The sequence below is a fragment of the Jaculus jaculus genome, chromosome 15, assembly GCF_020740685.1.
Source record: "Jaculus jaculus isolate mJacJac1 chromosome 15, mJacJac1.mat.Y.cur, whole genome shotgun sequence".
Lineage (NCBI taxonomy): Eukaryota > Metazoa > Chordata > Mammalia > Rodentia > Dipodidae > Jaculus > Jaculus jaculus.
In genome coordinates this window covers 42,438,762-42,457,536 of record NC_059116.1, presented here as the reverse complement: position 1 = coordinate 42,457,536, position 18,775 = coordinate 42,438,762, and the positions used below count along the sequence as shown (strand labels likewise).

Here is an 18,775-nt window from a genome sequence, read left to right as displayed (position 1 = left end):
TAGGCAGTGGTTTCGCTGGATAGCAGGTGGGGACAGTGGGACTCTCGTTCATCCATTCATGTGTGTCTGTCACTCATGTATCAAATACATCCGTACACTTTTAAAAGAAATTTATTTGAAAGGGGTGGGGGGACGGTGGCAGATAAGAGACTGGGCATGCAGGACCCTGTAGCCCCTGCAAATGAACTCTAGATGCATGTGCTACTTTGTGCATCTGGCTTACGTGGGTCCTGGGGAATTGAACTTGTGTCCTTAGGCTTTGCAGGCAAACGCCTTAACTGCTAAGCCGTCTCTCTGACCCATACACTTTCTTGCGAATGATCAAGTGCAGCTTTTATCATCTGAAAAAATGTTACCTAGCAATATGTGTGTGCTCCCTGATACAGAAACATGAATGGTATGAACAGATGTGTGTTGCTTTTTTTTGTTTGTTTGTTTTCAAAGTAGGGTCTTACTCTAGTCCAGGCTGACCTGCAATTCACTTTGTAGTCCTCAAACTCACCACTATCTTACTACCTCTGCCTCCTAATTTCATTGCTTTTTGTTGACTAGAGGCACTTTTTTTTTGAAAGTTTTTATTTTTATTTATTTATTAGAGACAGAGACAGGGAGAGGAGGTGTGGGGTGGGGGAGGATGGGTGTATCAGGGTCTCCCCAAGTCCTGTTTCATCACAGGTGCAGAGTAGATGGGGGTTCTTTTCTGTCCTGTTCATCATGCTTCTGATGTGGGGACTAACAGCAACACTAGTAAAAGAACCACAGACTTCTGAAGAAGACATGTTGGAGGGAGTGTGAGGAAGGACCTGAGATGGGGAGCTGAGCTGGTGGAGTAGCAAGTAGCTGGCATGCAGGGCAAAGACAAGGTGAGACCTGGACCCTTGGCAAGGAAGCTGTGCAGGGATGGAGCTCTGGAGAGAGAGTTGTGGTGGAACCGGCCACACTGGGCATGATGTTGAGTCCATTGGCAGCTTCTGGATTGTACTTAATATGAGATGATTACATGACAGTGAGTTTTATATCTCTTATAGTTCTTAAAATGGCCTGTGACATCTTAGGACAGAGGACAAAGATGAACTGTTATAGCATAAAGAAGATAGCTAGTCTTTATGACACAGCGACGTCCCACGTGCTTGTTGTGTCCCACAATTGCCATGTTGTACGTAGCACACCTGATTGCACAGATGGGAGAACTGGAGCTGAGGGAGACTGAGGAGCCTTTTTAGAACCACGAGGCGCAGGCATGTTGCCTCTTGACTACTCCCCTTTAGGAGAGGAGAGGAGTCAGTGATTGTAGAGAAGAGTATAGCACACTGGGGCTTCTGCAGTGTGTGAGAAGGGCAGAGAAGCATGAGGGAGGTTAGCGCCTGTCAGGAAGCTGTCTTATGGTGTCAGAAGGAGCTGATACAGTCACTGTCCCATGAGATGCTGTCTGACTACTCGGTTTTAATCCATTCTTCTGAACAGTCTTTTCTTTAGTTTCTAAAGGAAAGATAATGTTGTGGCTTCTTTGGCTCTTTTTGCTTGCTGATGGTGTATGAAATTCTCTGCAGATGTGTCTTATTTATTGATCCTTATTTCTAAAGAAAAAAGAAGTCTAAATTTGCTGTAGCTTTGGGTCTTACTCTCTTCATCACTGAACTATTCATCACAGAAGCATGGGTTTATGTTTCTGTTCTGTAAAGATTGAATTGGTGGCACAGTACTACGTAGCATGAAGAATAACTTTGGTAACAAAAATTGCAATATGAGTCAAGTACAGTACCATCTAAGCTACACAGCAAGATACAGAATTAAACCTGTTAGAATGTGTAGCTTCAGGATCATAGAGTAGATTTATGGAGCAGAGTTATTTCAGTGGAAAGGACTGTAAGAAAAATTATTTAAACAAGCAGTCACTTCTCACAAATTCGATTATGGCTGGGTATGTGGAAAAGAAGTAAAATGCTCAAGTGATACAGAGTGTGTGGCAAGTTTCAGTTAATGACTTGGCTTCTAGATATTGAAAGGTAGCTGATGAAATGCCATGTCTCAGGACGGGGTATGGGTCACAGGTTAGAGTGGGTTTAGGAAGCGCTGTGGAGCACACCCAGTGTGGATTGGCCGTGAAGGGGCCAGGGTGTTACCTTCACAGCAGCATGCATATACATCTGTGTTCTAATTTAAACATATGCTGCTCTACTGCCCCTTTGTCATTGACTCAAGACATTCTTTCAAGGCCTGGTCTCTGGAATTGTGATTTAGCTTCTTGGCTCTTTAGCCTCAGAAGATTTCCTACACAAGGGAGGGAGTACTCAGGAAACCAATTTGAGGAAATTGGTTATTACCAACTCACTTTTTTCCTACTGATTAAGTGTTTTTTGTTTTTTTTTTTTTGTCTATAAAGTATTTTGGAAGAAAATCCTGTAGTATAGAATTTATTTTGCTGCTTTAAAAGTTCACGGTACCAGGGCTAGAGAAGTGGCTTAGTGGTTAAGGCAGTTGCCTATGAAGCCTAAGGACCAGGTTTGATTCCTCAGTACCCACATAATGATGCACAGGTGGCACATGTGTCTTGAATTTGTTCACAGTGGCTAGAAGCCCTTGTGTGCCCATTCTTTCCTATCTGCCTTTTTTCCCCTCTCTCTAATAAATATAACTTTTTTTTAAAGTTCACTCAACTTTGTCTATGAATGACCATTTAAATTTATAAAAATGCTTAGATTTGCTGGGTGTCATGGCGCATGCCTTTAATCCCAGCACTTGGGAGGAAGAGGTAAGAGGATCACCTTGGTTCAAGGCCACCTTGAGACTACATGGTGAATTCCGGGTCAGCCTGGGCTAAAGTGAAATCCTACCTCGAAAAAAAAAAAAAAAAGCTTAGATTTATAGTTACATAAACTAAGAAACAACTCATTTACAGAATCCAAAATGTAAATGTAACTTTTCAAAGCTAGCTTTTTTTTTTAAATTTTTTTTTGTTCATTTTTTTTTTTTTTTTTTTTACTTTATCACTGTCATTTTATTTGTTTTGTTTGCTCGCAGCAGATCTCCCTATACTCAGGGAGCCACAGAAACATGACCCTAGTAGTGGGGCACAAGATCCCAGGCCTTAGAATCTCTGACTTGTTGCCCCTTGAGGGGCCAGTCTGGTGACCTCCCTCTGTCCACACACTCTTCAAGTTAGAATCCGGGTTGAACAAAGGCTCCAGAGAAAATGGCTCAGTGCTGACTCCAGACCCACTACTTTGTAGCCATCTTGGTGTGATGTCCTTCATTTATGCTGCCAGGAGGTGGGTGGGGGCTGGAGGGTCTCAAGAGGCCTCTGCCTACCCCACAGCGAGTGAAAGGGCACTGAGATGTTTCTCCTGGGCTGTGTAGAGGTTGGGCGCAGGAAAGGGACAGGGCAGGATCCTCACTCTAGAGCTAGTCCCAGCTACTGGCCAGCTCACAGCTTCAGGAGCCAAGGGCACATGTGCACACCCACCAGCACCTGCACTCAGGTGCACAGGGAGAGGGAGGAGTGGGCTCTCTCTTGTTTTCCTTAGGCAGGGAGCACAAACATGGGACAGAAAAGGGACAGTCCTGAGGGCTTGCCAAGGCCTGTGGGGAGGAAGGGTTCATGATGTGGCTGAGGCCGCCTCCTTCCTAGATGCTGCTGCCCCCTCGTCGGCTGCTCCCCCCTCCTCTGCAGTCCCGGCCCCAAGCAGGTCATCATCCAGCCCCGGGTGCCCATCCCCGTTGTTGGCAGCTCTGTTCTGGTCACTCTGCTGCTTTTGTTGCCGGGTCTCCTTGTACCTCAAGGTGATGTCCCGCAGGAAGAAGCGCCAGAAGGTCCAGGTGAGCACCAGGACAGAGCCTAGAGTCCAGCACTGAGAGATGTAGAAGGGCAGTGACAGGGTGAGTGTGTGGGGGTCGTACTTCACGACGATGAGTAGTTCGGTGACTGTGATAGCTGCCACCAGCCAGGCCTGCTGGCCCAGCTTCCTGTGGGGCTTCAGTTCATCCATGAAGTCATAGATCTCGCGCATGGCCACAAAGAAGACCAGCCGCAGCAGGACCAGGTAATGTTCAGGGGGCATCCACAGTACAAACTTCAGGTAGAACGTGTTCAGCTCTGCCAGTAGGAACACCAGAATGATGCCACACACAGCTAGCCAGCGGTGCAGGCTGGAGGCGGGCTTCCACTCAAAGCGTACCCAGCTATAGGGGTGAACTGGAAGGCAATCCTCTTTATCTTGCCCTTGTATGTTGGAATGTTCCAGAGGCCCTGCCACTTGTACGTCTTCAGGGATAGCCATTCCAGGGTCTTTATGCCACAGTAGATGCCAAGACCATTGCAGATAAGCACATCCATTATCCAGTGGTCCCACCAGCATTCACTGAAGTTGGGCAGCTGGTGCTCCAGGCTGTACTCCAGGAACTTGAACATCACGCTAATGATCATGCACATCCACCAGTCACGGATCATGAGGGTCTTGAGATACCAGCCAATGAAGTGTGCAGGAACAAAGCCATCGAGCTTGTCCCAGATGTTGTGGAAGGGATCAGTCTTGTTGTCTGCATCGTAGATGAGGCAGTTTCCCCCGTAGTCCCTCTCTGGCAATGGGACGCCCAACCTGGGGTCGACATACTTCAGAAACTGCCAGCCATCCTGGACAGTCTGGAAGAGGATGAAGATGAGAAACAGCTCATAGACCACACTCACACAGAGCCAAAACCTCCAGTAAGCTCTTAGTGTTGTAAGCTGTGTCCTGAGGCGTTTCTTCCAGGAGGGTCACGTAGCTCAGTGCACAGGTGAGGATGAACAGCACAGTTAAAGTGTGGGCGTGCCAGAAGAAGGTGCTGGTGCCATCGTCGTAGACCTTGGACTCGGTGCTGCGGCGGCCCTCGGGTGGCGGAGACTCAGACTGCGAGCCCCCGGCGGCCCTGCACTCGCCCCTACGCGTGACGCCGGACCTCCACAGCCCGCCAGGCCATGGGCAGTGGGCGGCGGGCAGGGGTCGCAGCAGCCCGTCAGGGTCTCTGCGGAGCGGGGCCTTTTGTTCATTTTTTATTTATTTATTTGAGAGTGACAGACATAGAGAGAAAGACAGATGGAGGGAGAGAGAGAGAATGGGCGTGCCAGGGCCTCCAGCCACTGCAAACGAACTCCAGATGCGTGCGCCCCCTTGTGCATCTGGCTAACGTGGGACCTGGGGAACCGAGCCTCGAACCGGGGTCCTTAGGCTTCACAGGCAAGCGCTTAACCACTAAGCCATCTCTCCAGCCCTCAAAGCTAGCTTTTAAATTGTCCTTTCTTGTTAAGAGGATAGTTAATAATAAGTGTTGGGTTAATTCCATGTCCTTTGATTCTGCTTTGGGAAGAGATAGTAGGGAGGTCCTCTGACACGGAAGATGTTATGATTTGCTTACTATCTTAGGGGGTAGATTCTGAGATGCTGAAGTCAGGACACAAGTCGTCTTTGTGTCACCTGACTGCCACCAGAGCAGAAATGAATTTACTACAGAACCTTTTGTTACTAGCTCTTACACTAGCTAGACGTCGAACTATTCCCTGTGTTACCTACTTTAAAATTGTTTTAGGTGGTTGCTACCTTTGAAATAGGAATGCATGGGTAGTAATTAACTGTGGTAGTAAACATGTAGGTAGTGTGATGGAAGAGGAAGGGCAGTGAGTGGTCTTTGTGCTCTGAAGTGAGGGAAAGGTCCTCTGTGAGAAGACCTTGGTGGCGTTGTGCATCTGCTGATCATTTTCTCAGGGCATGCGAACAGTAGTCTGTTAGGTCTGGAAAGAACAGCAAGGTGAAAGCTATTTAGAATAAGGATGATGTGGGGCTGAGTTGGGCCTTGAATTCTATCCATAAATTTTGATTTCCCAGGCAGCTGAAAAACCACATGATAGAAAAGTATGTATTCACAAGTGTCTTTTTTTTTTTTTTTTTTGGTTTTTCAAGGTAGGGTCTCACTCTGGTCCAGGCTGACCTGGAATTAACTCTGTAATCTCAGGGTGGCCTTGAACTCACGGCGATCCTCCTACCTCTGCTCCCCAAGTGCTGGGATTAAAGGCGTGAGCCACCACACCCGGCTAACCACAAGTGGTATTTTAAGGAAGACGAACTTGTACACACTGGAGCAGAGCTCAGACACCCGGAATCGTGGTTGGGAGGTCCTTGTACTGCCATGTAGAACAGGGCTGCGGGCAGAGAAGTGACATGGAGGCTAGTTTAAGGTTAGGCCTGATTATCCAAAATAAGAAACATGGTCACCGGAAGGAAAAGCCTGGGATGTTTTCATTTGTGAGCATTTTGAGTTGGAAGTAATGGAACAGCAACAAAGTAAAAATGTTAAGTAATTTGTTTGAAAAGAATGTTTTATTTTATTTTATTAACAACTTCCTGATTGTGAACAATATCCCATAGTAATGCCCTCCCTACATCCACTTTCCTTTTGAAATTCCATTCTCCATCATATCCCCTTCCCCTCTCAGTCTCTGTCTTATTTTGATGTCATCATCCTTTCCTCCTATTATGATGGTCTTGTGTAGATAGTGTCAGACGCTGTGAGGTCATGGATATCCAGGCCATTTGTGTTTGGAGGAGTACATTGTAAGGAGTCCTACCCTTCCTTTGGCTCTTACATTCTTTCTACCACCTCTTCTGTAATGGACCCTGAGCTGAAAAGAATGTTTTATGGATGTGATTCTTCTCATAGCAGTGAGGTGATTTTTCTTGGGGCGGGGAGAGGTTCGAGGTAGGGTCTCACTAGCCCAGGCTGACCTAGAATTCACTATAGAGTCTCAGGGTGGCCTCGAACTCACTGCAGTGCTCCTACCTCTACCTCCTGAGTGCTGGGCAGTGAGGTGATTTCTAAGATTGGAAGAAAGAATAAGATAGTGTAGTATATGTTGCCAGTAGTGTAAGACCCAGTGATAAATGTTGGTTAACATGTGACATTCAGCATGAGGAGGAGTGACAGTGATGGTGATAGGAGAATACCATCAGTTGTTTATAGACATGAGGAGTTATAGTTGCTTTCATGTTGCTGGGACAAACCCAATGCAGCTGATTAGAGGAAAAGGTTTGCTTTGCTTTACAGTCTTGAGGGAAAGTTTCATTGTGGCAGGAAACGATGGTAGAGCCTCGGTATCACATCTTGCCACAGCAGCTGGCAGGAAGCTATAGGAGGGGATCTGCCAATAGACCTCAGGGTCCACCCCCAGTGACACACCTTCAGCAAGTCTGTCTCCCAAATTGCCGTGTGCTGGGGACTTGATACTCAAAACACACAAGGCTATGGGAAACAGCTCATTCAAACTACCATGCCAGGTTTAGTTCTCTCATTTGGTAGTTAATCTTCAGCATAATCCTATGAGATAGATCTCAACCAGTGGAGCCAGGAATTGAGGTTCTAACCCAGACTTCCTGGCTCTGAAGCCTGTACTCTGAACCCTGTATCTTTACATGGGTTGATTAATGGATACTGGTAAAGTTGGTAAAGTGCTTGCTGTGTTTCCTGGGTTTGGATTCCCTGCTGTACCCACATAAATGCCAGGCAGGCACATTAATTGGCCTGTAGTTGAAGTGCTTAGGAGGTGGAGACGGGATCCCCAGGGAAAGCAGGCTATCCAGACTAGCAGAATTGGGGACTCGGGATACAAATGAGAGATGCTGTCTCAGCAGTGAGGTAGAGAGTGATGGAGGAAGACACCAGATGTCAACCCTGGCCTCTGTCTGTACATGCAGTTATGCACATGTACGCACGTGTGCACACACACAGATGTTCACGAGGCCTGGGCTTATTACCATTATCACTATTGTTCTCTTACTTTCTTCCTCATTTCTTTTGTTCCTTCCCTTCTTACTTTGCTCACATTTGTAACCTTTAGTGTAATAAATTGTGAAATGTTTCCTACAGTGCAGTCAGTTCCTTGCCAACAGTAGACCCTGTAAATCTTACTAATGGACTTAAATCTGAGAATCTGGGAGTAAGATTGTTTTTATTACTGAATCGAATACATTGGCTGCTGTGATACTGGCTCATGTAAGTGCATGCCCACGTTTCTATTAATGATGATCCGTGAAATGGATAAGTCTTTTCTGTAGTTATTGTTAGGTTTTCTCATTCAACCCAGAAAATCATTTGTGGTGTGAAGAATAAATGCAAGATGCAAGGACTGTTACTAGAGCAGTCTCATGTGGGAGAGGAAGTATCAGACAGCATGTGGGAGGTGCAGAGGAAATAGGGTGCTGTCCTTGGAGAAGGCAGGGCTCAGTTGTAAAGATGAGAAAGCCCCGAGATAGTCACTGCAGTGACAGAAGCAGACCCGAGCCGTTTGTGAAGGAGGAGGGGACATTGGTGAGCGCCTCTGGAAGGGTGGTGTTCTCGACAAGCTCACCTTAAAGAAAGGCAGCTGCTGTCTGGTGAGGAACAGAAAGAAGGTTTGTAGACAAGCAGTAAGAGCCATGTGTGAAATACGAGCCCTTGACTGAAGCATGGAAGGGCAGTGAGAGTGAGTTGTGGTGAGGGGTCTTAGGGGTATTTTGAGAAGAAAGCTGAGCACTGTTTGAGTTTATTTAATGTGTATACATTTACAAATAAATGCATTTGAGAGCTTACAATCTAATATGGCTTCTATTATAAAGATATGGCAGTCTCCTTCATTTATCAGAAAGGCTACCTTTTTGTTATAGAATAAATGTATTCTCATTCTGTCCAGTGAGTGCAACTGACGGTGGTAAGAAGATACATAAAGATATTTTTGTCTTTTGATTTGTTATATTTTTAAAGAAAGTAAAAGTGATTCAGCTATCTTTAAACATAATGGCTACTTTAGAAATAAGTCCCTAAAATTACATAATATTATATTTCCTTTATGCAGTGATATTGTGTAGGTAAATTAATCAATTTGTGCAAAAGTCACTTTCCACTTTCAACTTATAATTTTGTATAAATGATTAAAAGAAACATTGGTGTTAAGGCTCTTGATGCTCTTGATAGCTTTTCAGACTCCTGCTGTGTGAAATGCATTGGAAATGAAGGGAAATTCAGAAAGCATTACTAGGAACCATTGACAGTGATTGGAAGTGGGCTAAGGTGACCAGTGCTTGGGGTGGGGGTGGGAGGGGATAGTAGCTCCAGGGGTCCTGGCCTTCATTAATTAGGGAATGGCAGTGCCTTTAGGATAAGGAGTCCTATCTAATAGAAAAAGTAAAGGGCTGATTCTAGACTCTAGGTCTCTCACTGTTAGGCATGTCTTTTCCTTTACTAAGGTTCTATGTGATTCATTTTGACTTACAGTTCAAGTTCACAGTCCATCTTGGCAAGAAGGCATGGCAGTGGGACCTTGGGGGAGCTGGTCACATTCATTTCACAGCAAGGAAGCAGAGAGCAGTGAATATGCCGCTCAGCCTACATTTTGTTGTATTGCTTTTTTATTTTGCTCATTTTTTGAGGCAGGGTCTCAGGTAGCCAATAGATAGCTTCAGACTCACTGGTCAGCAGATGACGACCATGAATTTCTGGTTTTCCAACTTCCACCTCCAAGGGGGTGGGATGACAGTACACCTCCCCACTCTGTATGTATGGTGCTGTATGCCAGGTGCTATGATCCAGCTTAGGGCTTTGTGTCCTAGGTTAGCACTGGACCAACTGAGCCACATCCCCAGCTGAGTTTCTGCTTTTTATTCACTCAGGATATGTCTCTCATAGTTATGGTGGTTCCTGTCACCTCCATTAACTCATTCTAGAAAGTCTATCAGCCATTTTCAGAGATTTGTTTCCATTGTGATTCTAAATCCTATAAACTTGATAACCAGAGATTAATTATCACAAGTCCACGCCTTGTTAACTTCATACTCAGCATAACACTTTACTTTTTTATTTTTGGTTTTTCGAGGTAGGGTCTCACTTTAGCTCAGGCTGACCTGGAATTCTCTATATAGTCTCAGGGTAGCCTTGAACTCACAACGATCCTCCTACCTCTGCCTCCTGAGTGCTGGGATTAAAGGCATGCGCCACCATGCCTGGCTTTAACATAACACTTTTAAGCCATAGTGTTCCAATCCTTGTCGCTATAGGCTTGTGCCCTTTTCTTTATGAAAAATCCAACTTCAGAAGTTCCCATAGTCTTAACAGTCCCAACAGTGTTCAAAAACGGAAGTGCAGAATGTTTTCTGTGACTCAGTCTCATTGACTGAAGGCTCCTATAAAACAATAATTAAAAAAAAGTTCTGCGCTTTCCAGCTCAGAATGGCTCAGAGTAAGCATTCACAATCCAAAAAGGAGGTATGGGGGCCCAGCAAGGAAAGATCAGACAGACCACACAAGATGAATACTCAGCAGAGCCAACCCCAAATCCTAAGATCTGTGCCTGGCATCTTTGGCTCATGATGTAGTCATCTGGACTCCGAAGGGGTTCATTTGTCCTGCCTCTGCTTGCCTGTAGCACTCACAGTCTCTCTTGGGCTGGCTTCACTCAGAACCTGCAACTCTCCCATGGTTCTGATATCTCCAACATCCCAGGGTCTCCATTGCAACTTAGTATTCACTATAACCTTATGCAGTGGCCCTCTCAAGACCTCCTTCAAGGGACTGTAGCCTTGCAATGCATTGCCTGGCCTTAGAAGGTCTCTGAAACTGTGTTACAAATTCCATGGCCCTCAATCTTGCATCTTTCATGCTTCTAAAACCTGTAGCATGTGGATGACAATGCCAAGTTCTGCTGTCAGTTTGGAATGAAGCCTGGGCCCTGGGACCTTAGCTTGGGATGAATGAGACCTGTCCTCCCCCCTCCACCACAGTTTGGGGTGAAGCCTGGTCCTCTGGGATCCCAGCTTGCCATGAAATTTGCCCCTCCCCACCCTAGGTCACAACTTGGGATGAAGCCTGGTACTCCAGAGCTTCAGCTGCAGCTCTTCTTGTAACTTTCCTGATAAACTTGGTGAATCATTTCCCTGGACTGTTCTGCTTGTGCTGTGAACTCCCTCCGTTCAGGCTGTCTTCCTTGAACTGAATTTGGATTGTCAGAGAGCCTTCCATGGGTGAGGTTTTGTCCTCAGGATATCTTTCCCAGTTTCTCACTGCAGTATATAAGGTTTGATGTCTTTAACAGTTAAAGCTGAATACTTAGCAGAGTAAAACTTTAAAGTTGTATCAGATAATCCCCAGGTGGAGAGTCATAGGAAGAAGAAAAAGAAGAAAGGTTTTGGGTTCCACAGGAGAGTGTGGGCAGAAGGAAGGCCTGGTCCTATAGTAGGGAAAGTCCCTGTGCCTCAGTTGATGTAATCAGGTAGGACATCTGTGAGACAATGCACCGTACTGACAGCCAACCTGCTGAAAATTTCAAACATTGCCTATGTGGAGAAGTAAACCCCTAGGGAAATTATGTAGGTGGCCAGATCATACTGTCTTATGCTGCTTTAATAATTGGGTGCTTGCATTTGATTGATTGGCTGATTGGTTGATGATTGACTACCTTTCCTTCTCTTTTTAATTGTCTAATTTAATAATTTATTTAATTATTATCCTCACGTGAGAGCACACAGCAGAGCTGGGAAGCAAACCCTGGGCTGACTCACTGAATCTTGTGCAGGACTTTGCACCAAGGTTTGCTTGTGGTATGCTGTGTCATGCTGTTGATAGTATAAAACGAAGATAGTATAAAATGAAGATTTTCTCCAGGTCATGTTCAAGTTCATGAGTTAATGTCACAACTTTGACAAGTCTTGAGACCTGCACTACTATGCAAAAGCCACTTAGAAAATATAGTCTGCTCTGCTGCAACTTGTTTTTTTAAAAACATAGAGTGTATAAAGTTACATGGGACATTTCATTTTGTTTTCTATGTTTGTCCAGAGTCGTGTGTGTAACATAGTCCTTCACCCAGGGCCCCATAGACTCTCCCTATTCACCCTTCACCTACCTTCTCTCTGTCCATAGGATGCAGTTTCTAATTGTATGTTTTCTGGTCGTAGGCTTTGACAAAGTTCTTGAAGTGTGTTAACTGGGATCTGCCTCAGGAGGCCAAGCAGGCATTGGAGCTTCTGGGGAAGTGGAAGCCAATGGATGTGGAGGATTCCTTGGAGCTGCTGTCCTCACATTACACCAACCCAACGGTGCGGCGCTATGCTGTGGCAAGGCTCCGCCAGGCTGATGACGAGGTATAATATTAGTATTGCTGCTATCTGACTGTTTGACCAGGTACATATAAGATGCATCTAAATTAATATTAGACACTAATTATAGACTCAGAATGAGAGAGGAAGAAGGAGGGAAGAAGGAAGGGGGGGAGGGAAAGAAGAAACATGATATACTTGTGTTTTTAGAAGTAAAATTAAAATATTTCTCCAAGGGCTCCTCTGTGAGATGAAAATTATTTCCTGCTGTGTTTCATGATAGGACAGTCTCTCCCAGGACACTTACCTGACAACAGAGCTTATTTGGCTCTCTCTGGGGAAAAAAATAATTCTTTTTTTTTTTTTTTTTTTGAAAAAAGAATTCTAATGACAAATGTTTCAATGAAGCACAGCTGGGGAGCAATTCTGACCACTCTGTCAGTCAGGATACAACCAGCCGGGTTGCGCTGCAGCCATGCAGAACCCCTGGGCCTTAAGGCAAAGATGCATGGTTCATTTCTATCTCCTTCAAACACTTGCTCGAAGCTTTCAGCTGCTGACCGTTGTGAGTCTGCCGATTTCCAACAGAGCTTGTGAATCCTGTGGGTAGCAGCACTGCAGACTTGACATTTCATATCCATGTGCATGTGGGGCCTTCAGGGAAGGAGGAATATAAGCTGGCGCAGGCACTGCTGGACTTTGAGCTTAGTGGTGGCTCCAGAAGACAAAGCCGAATCCAGAATTACTCTTTCCTCTTCACTGTTCTTGGGTGAATGTGTTCTCAAGCAGTTTAGGCCAGCCCAATAGGATTTATGGCAGAACCACTCTCCTCCAGCTTTGCTTTCTATATAATCACTGTGCCCATGGAGCTGCTCTTACCAGTGTAGATGTTGATGATTGATGGTGATGATGATTACTAAAAAGTTTATAGCGTGGACATAATACATATTGGTGATACTCCCTCCCATCAGGTTATACTCTTGTACCCCCGCCACCACCCCCATTCCAGGGGCGTTGTTGGTATGTACTCTAGGGTTGTGAATGCACCAGTGAGTCTCTGTGGAGAGAGCAGTGCTTCGTGATACACCTTCCCATCCTGTGGTTCTTACAATCGTTCTGCCCCCTTTACTGCCATATTCCTTGATTCTGATGGGTGTGTTATAGTCTCCTTTAATGCTGAGCTCTCTGACTTTCTGTTCTAGTGAGTTTTGAGCCTCCTCAGCGACTCCACCATCTCCCTGGAGCAGGTTGTCAGGCAAGTAGTGAGAGCAGCACAGCACTTGTGTTTAAGTCACCACTTCCTCTGGAGTGTCTCCCAGGCTCTGGCAGATGTGATAGAGATGTCTCCCCTTGTGCTATGCAGTTGCTTATCTTTTCTTGTCATATTGGTGGGTCTTGGACCAAAACAGTTTTTGAAGAAAAAATATTATTTGAATTAGAAGTGACATCTGGATGCCAGGAAGCAAATGAAACATCTGTTACAATTGAAATTCAGGGCTGGAGAGATGGCTTAGTGGTTAAGGCACTTGCCTGCAAAGCCAGGACTCACATAAGCCGGATGCACACGGTGGCGCATGCACCTGGAGTTTATTTGCAATTTCTAGAGGCCATGGTGAGCCCACTCTCTCTCTGCCTTTTTCTCTCTCTCAAATAAGTAAAAATAAATGTTTAAAAAATGGAAATTCGGGCTGGAGAGATGGCTTAGCAGTTAAGGCCCTACAGAGCCAAAGGACCTTGGTTCAATTCCCCAGGACCCACATAAGCCAGATGCACAGGTGGTGCATGCGTCTGATGTTTGTTTGCAGTGGCTGAAGGTCCTGGCGTGCCCATTCTCTCTCTCCCTGTTCCCCTGTGTCTTTCTCTCTCTCAAATAAATAATTAATAAAATATATTAAAAAATGGAAATTCATATGTATATATTTAATTAAGGTAGCATTTAAATAATAAAACCAGTAGACTAGTGAGTGTTCAGGTCTGCTCTCTCTGTCTTTAGCAGTCATCTGCCATCCTCCCTCCCCACCACAGTCTCCACTCTGCAGTAGACTATTTTAAGGTGCTTGTCCATCTTTCGGCCATTGGCTGTGAACTGGAGCTTTTCCTGTGCTTTTCTCTAATAACCTCACCTACATCAGGGAAACACTGTTACTATTGATGTGCAAAGGGAAGCCTGGGTACAGGATTCTGTCTCCATGGAACTTGTGGGCAACATTCTCAGTGCCAATGCATTCTTGATGGCTGGCACAGAAGCTTTTAATCCTGTCTGTTTGAATTCTGTTTTTTTTTTTTTTTTTTTTTTTTGGGTGGGGGCCGTGTTTCGAGGTAGGGTCTTGCTAGCTAAGGCTGACCTGGAATTCACTGTGTAGTCTCAGGGTGGCCTTGAACTCACAGAGATCCTCCTACCTGTGCCTCCCAATTGCTGGGATTCCCCAGAGGTTGGAAGATAAGTCTACACTGCATCCCCATTAATCACATGGAAACCAGCCTCTGTTCTGAGCTTTCCCAAAAGTCTCATCATTGCAGTAAACTCAGGTGTGGTTGACAGGAGCTTGTACTTTTTCTTAAATTTTGTGAGTGTCATCACTTTAGAAGTTAGTAATTTTTAGGGGATCTGGCAAGGAACCAAGAATAAAGAAAATGTATTTAGTATAGCCAGTGTTACAAGTAGTCATTTATATGTAATTCTATCTATTTTCTTTGTTTATTGCAAGAGTATTTATGCATATACATCATTTGTACCTCTCACTTTGGAAAATTTAATATATACGTGAGTATGCTATTAAAAACCACTGTTACCTAAAAAGTGCATCTAAAGCAGTTTCTTTGTATGAGTGTATATATACTGTATCAGGTACTTTGTGCAAGCTGGAACATAATCCAGTCAGAAGCGACTTAAGAAAGGTGAGAGCTTATTTTGGCTTCCTGAGTGAAGAGCCCGTCATGCTGGAAAAGCATGGCAGGAGCAGGAAGCAGGCTTACAAAAGCTAGAGCAGCCAGCAGGTCCGGGCTGTGTTCAATGCCTGACCCCAGTGACACACACTCCAACAAGGTACACTCCTGAAAATTCTACAGCCTTCTGGAACATGTCCACCAGCTGGGGATTAAGTATTCAGACACATCTATAGTGGCATTTTGTAGTCAGAGTACTCCATAAAAATTACAGAGATAGAAGTAAATGAAGGAGCAAGATGCTGTCACACGTGTGTTTCAGCTGGTCACAGTGTAGTGTGAGTTTTGGCTTCTCTTTCCTCCTTGCTTCTCAGTTTAAACTCTAGTCAAAGGTAGGTTACTAGTTTCTCATATTGTAGCCTTGGCTGGCCTTGAACTCATAGCTGTTACCAACCTCAGCCTTCCCAGTACTGTGATTACCATATCTAGGTGCTGGTTAACTTGTTACATTTTACAGTGAAATCTTGCTCTTTGGGTTTGCTTAGTAGCAAACATCCAGCATATTGAAATAAGATTTACATTAGGTAAAGAAAGAGTAATGTAGTGCTAGGCAGTAAATACCTAGAACATAGTTACTATCCTCTTGAATTTTATAAAATAGTGGGAAAAAACAAAAGCAAAGGAAGTAATTATAAGAGCTGTAGCTGATACAAACAGAGAAGAAGGTGGACAAGAGAATGTTTATTGGAGATTTCCCCTGGTTTGTGAGCTTCTAAGGCAGGTTGATGTTAGATTTTATGTTATTCCTGTCCCTCTTCTCATGGCTGTTGTACAGTCTGTACTGTCCTGTTCACATCAGGAACAAACATGCCTTGAGACACCTAGCAGGGAAGGAACTAATAACTTGCCTTGGGCAACACGGCTGGCAGGTTGTAGGTAAAAGTAGAGTGCTGCCTTAACTTGTAGAAACACATGTGTCTCTTATTCTTGTGCATTTGGCTTTCTAAATCAGTTTCTTTCCATTTGTTTCCTAGGATTTGTTGATGTACTTACTGCAGCTGGTCCAGGCTCTCAAATATGAAAATTTTGATGACATAAAGAACGGATTGGAACCCACCAAGAAGGACAATCAGGGTTCGGTGTCAGAGAGTGTGTCGAGTTCTGGAATCAGTTCTGCAGAAATAGATAGGTACGACTATCTAGGGAGAATATACTTTCAGATGGGACCATTTTCCTCCCTTTCCATATTGTTCTCTGCTTCCTTTTCCTCCAGAATTACCAGCCCTGCCTCTCCTATTTCTGGGGTTGTGGGATACAGCACATGCACTCAGCACCAACTTACACAGCAGTGTTTTGCAGGATGTCCAGCCCAAATAACCAAGCTGAAGCCTCAGCTTGACCACTTCCTGCCATGCAGACTTGAACAATAATTTATGTATCTCCATGAGCATGACAGTGTTAATCTTTAAGGGTTGCTTAAAGGTTAAATGCTAAATGATTTTAGACTCAAAAAAATTAAGATTGTCTAACATGATGCTCAGTAAGGGTTAGCTGCTGCCACTTTTCATGTTAAAATGGGCTTGTGGCTCAGAAGGTTTAGGGCTAAGTTGTATTTTTATTAACTGCCTTCTCCTCTTGTAGTCATACCCAGTAAGTAAGTAGTCCTATTAAGTAACTAAGTAGACATACTAAAATCTGCCTAGTATTATGGGTTAAAAGTCAGCTGTTGAGAGCAATAACAGTGGGTAAGTTGCAGCTTTGTGCCTGATCCAGGCCAGGATGCCTACCCACACCATCTCAGTGCAGCGTTCTCTGAGGTTGATGGTTATGTACTTTGTGTAGAACAAAGGGCACAATAGAAGTTAATTGCTTTGTTTAAACTGAACACATTTGTTGACTCCAAAGCTCAGATTCCTTCTACTTTGTTATTGCCTTATCTTTAAAATCTTAATTTTTTTTTGACTTTTTATTTATTTGAGAGCGACAGACACAGAGAGAAAGACAGAGAGAGAGAAGAGAGAGAAATTGGGTGCACCTGGGCTTCCAGCCACTGCAAACGAACTCCAGATGTGTGCGCCCCCTTGTGCATCTGGCTAACATGGGTCCTGGGGAATAGAGCCTTGAACCGGGGTCCTTAGGCTTCACAGGCAAGCTCTTAAACACTAAGCCATTTCTCCAGCCCCAAATCTTAAAATTTTGAAATAGAACTTATATGAAAAAGCTAATGCTTGGTTTCTTAAAACAGTTTTGTGAAAGGCTAAAGGTAACCAGGTCTGAATTTAGGTTTTCTGAGTTAGCCCAATAGGTTCATTTATGACATGTGCCCAGCATTGAATTGTGAATTTTTCTTTATGATAATGCTAATTTTTCTTTGGGATGTTTGATGATGTGCTGAGAAGCAAGAAAATACCATTTTTGCTTTCCCAAGCTATTTTCTGTTTTTAGGTGAGACTCCTTGTGTTTTCTTACTATCTGTGCATTGGAGGCCTTCCCTCTTAAGTCATGCCTCTCACACACTATTTACCTAAGCCACCAAGAAAGCCTGATTAGGAAATATATCCAGGAGTTTATGACAGGCTGAAAACTAAAACCCAGTGTTTTCCAAACTTCAGTCCACTGATTACTTAGTTTCTGTGACTCCTAAAAAGGTAAGGAAATGGTACAGTGGTCTCATGACTAAATATTGTTGAAAATTGCAGGTTTAATGTTAGGCGAGCTTCTTAAAATCAAAGCAGACATGGCAGAGAGAATCCCACAGTCCCTGTTAAAGCCTGTGAAAAGTTCTGTATGGTGGCACAAGCCTGTCAGTCTAGTGCTTGGGAGGTAAAGGCAGAAAGATTAGAAGTTCATGATCATTGGTGGATACATACAGAGTCCATCATGGGATACATGAGACTGTTGCAAAAATTAAAACAAAAAGAAAACAATCAAAATAAAAGTTAAAAAAGATGTGGACAATCCTCCACACTTTAGCATAACTTGTAAGGCTGTGGACACATTCTGAGAACACAGTGGCATTTCATACCATGCTCACCAGGCACCACCATAGTGCACAAGCTCTGATTTACAAGGTGTTTCCCTTTAGACATGTTTTTTCAGCTCTCTCATCTCTCCCTTACTGTTTCAGCTCCCAAATTATAACCAGCCCTCTTCCTCCAGTGTCTTCTCCTCCTGCATCTAAAACAAAAGAAGCTTCAGATGGGGAAAGTCTAGAGGTAAGTACAAAGGTTTGCAAGCTGTGGGAGGAACCTGACCAAACCAACATTTTTGGTTGGTCTTTAAAACCTTGATTTTGATTAATAAACTAAACATTTGGCTGGGCGTGGTGGCACACGCCTTTAATCCCAGCACTTGGGAGGCAGAGGTAGGAGGATTGCCATGAGTTCGAGGCCACCCTGAGACTACAAAGTGAATTCCAGGTCAGCCTGAGCCAGAGTGAGACCCTACCTCAAAAAACCAAAAGAAAAGAAAAGAAAAGAAAAGAAAAGAAAAGAAAAGAAAAGAAAAGAAAGAAATAAACTAAACATTATAACTTTATTAAAGAACTTGCTTTATAATGCATATTTTTTGACTTTCTCCCTTCATATAATGTGCCAGAAAATGCTCAATGCCAGTCATTTAGTTGTTGCTGTGGGCAGATGAATGAATTCACATTTAATATGAGAAGGTAACAAGCTTAAATGTTTTATTTGGAAATCTCAGACTATCCATTATTAATGTGTTTAAGAACATTTCTACAATTCTCTGTATTTGTGATTATACTGTAGGAATGTTTGACTAGTTCTAAAGAGTAGGCA

General features: G+C 44.0%; 1 protein-coding gene and 1 pseudogene across 4 annotated transcripts in view; one reads left to right on the top strand and one right to left on the bottom strand.

The window, feature by feature from the left end:
• The window catches only part of Pik3c3 (phosphatidylinositol 3-kinase catalytic subunit type 3), a 117,774-nt gene that overhangs the window by 44,236 nt on the left and 54,763 nt on the right, over positions 1 to 18,775 (top strand). For all 4 annotated transcript variants that reach the window (XM_045135035.1, XM_045135034.1, XM_045135031.1 and 1 more), the window contains 3 exons: positions 11,952 to 12,137; positions 16,013 to 16,167; positions 18,106 to 18,193. In XM_045135035.1, coding sequence (XP_044990970.1) covers positions 11,952 to 12,137; positions 16,013 to 16,167; positions 18,106 to 18,193 — 429 coding nt within the window. The remainder of the gene's footprint in view (positions 1 to 11,951; positions 12,138 to 16,012; positions 16,168 to 18,105; positions 18,194 to 18,775) is intronic.
• Positions 3,440 to 4,724, bottom strand: LOC123455089 (annotated as a pseudogene).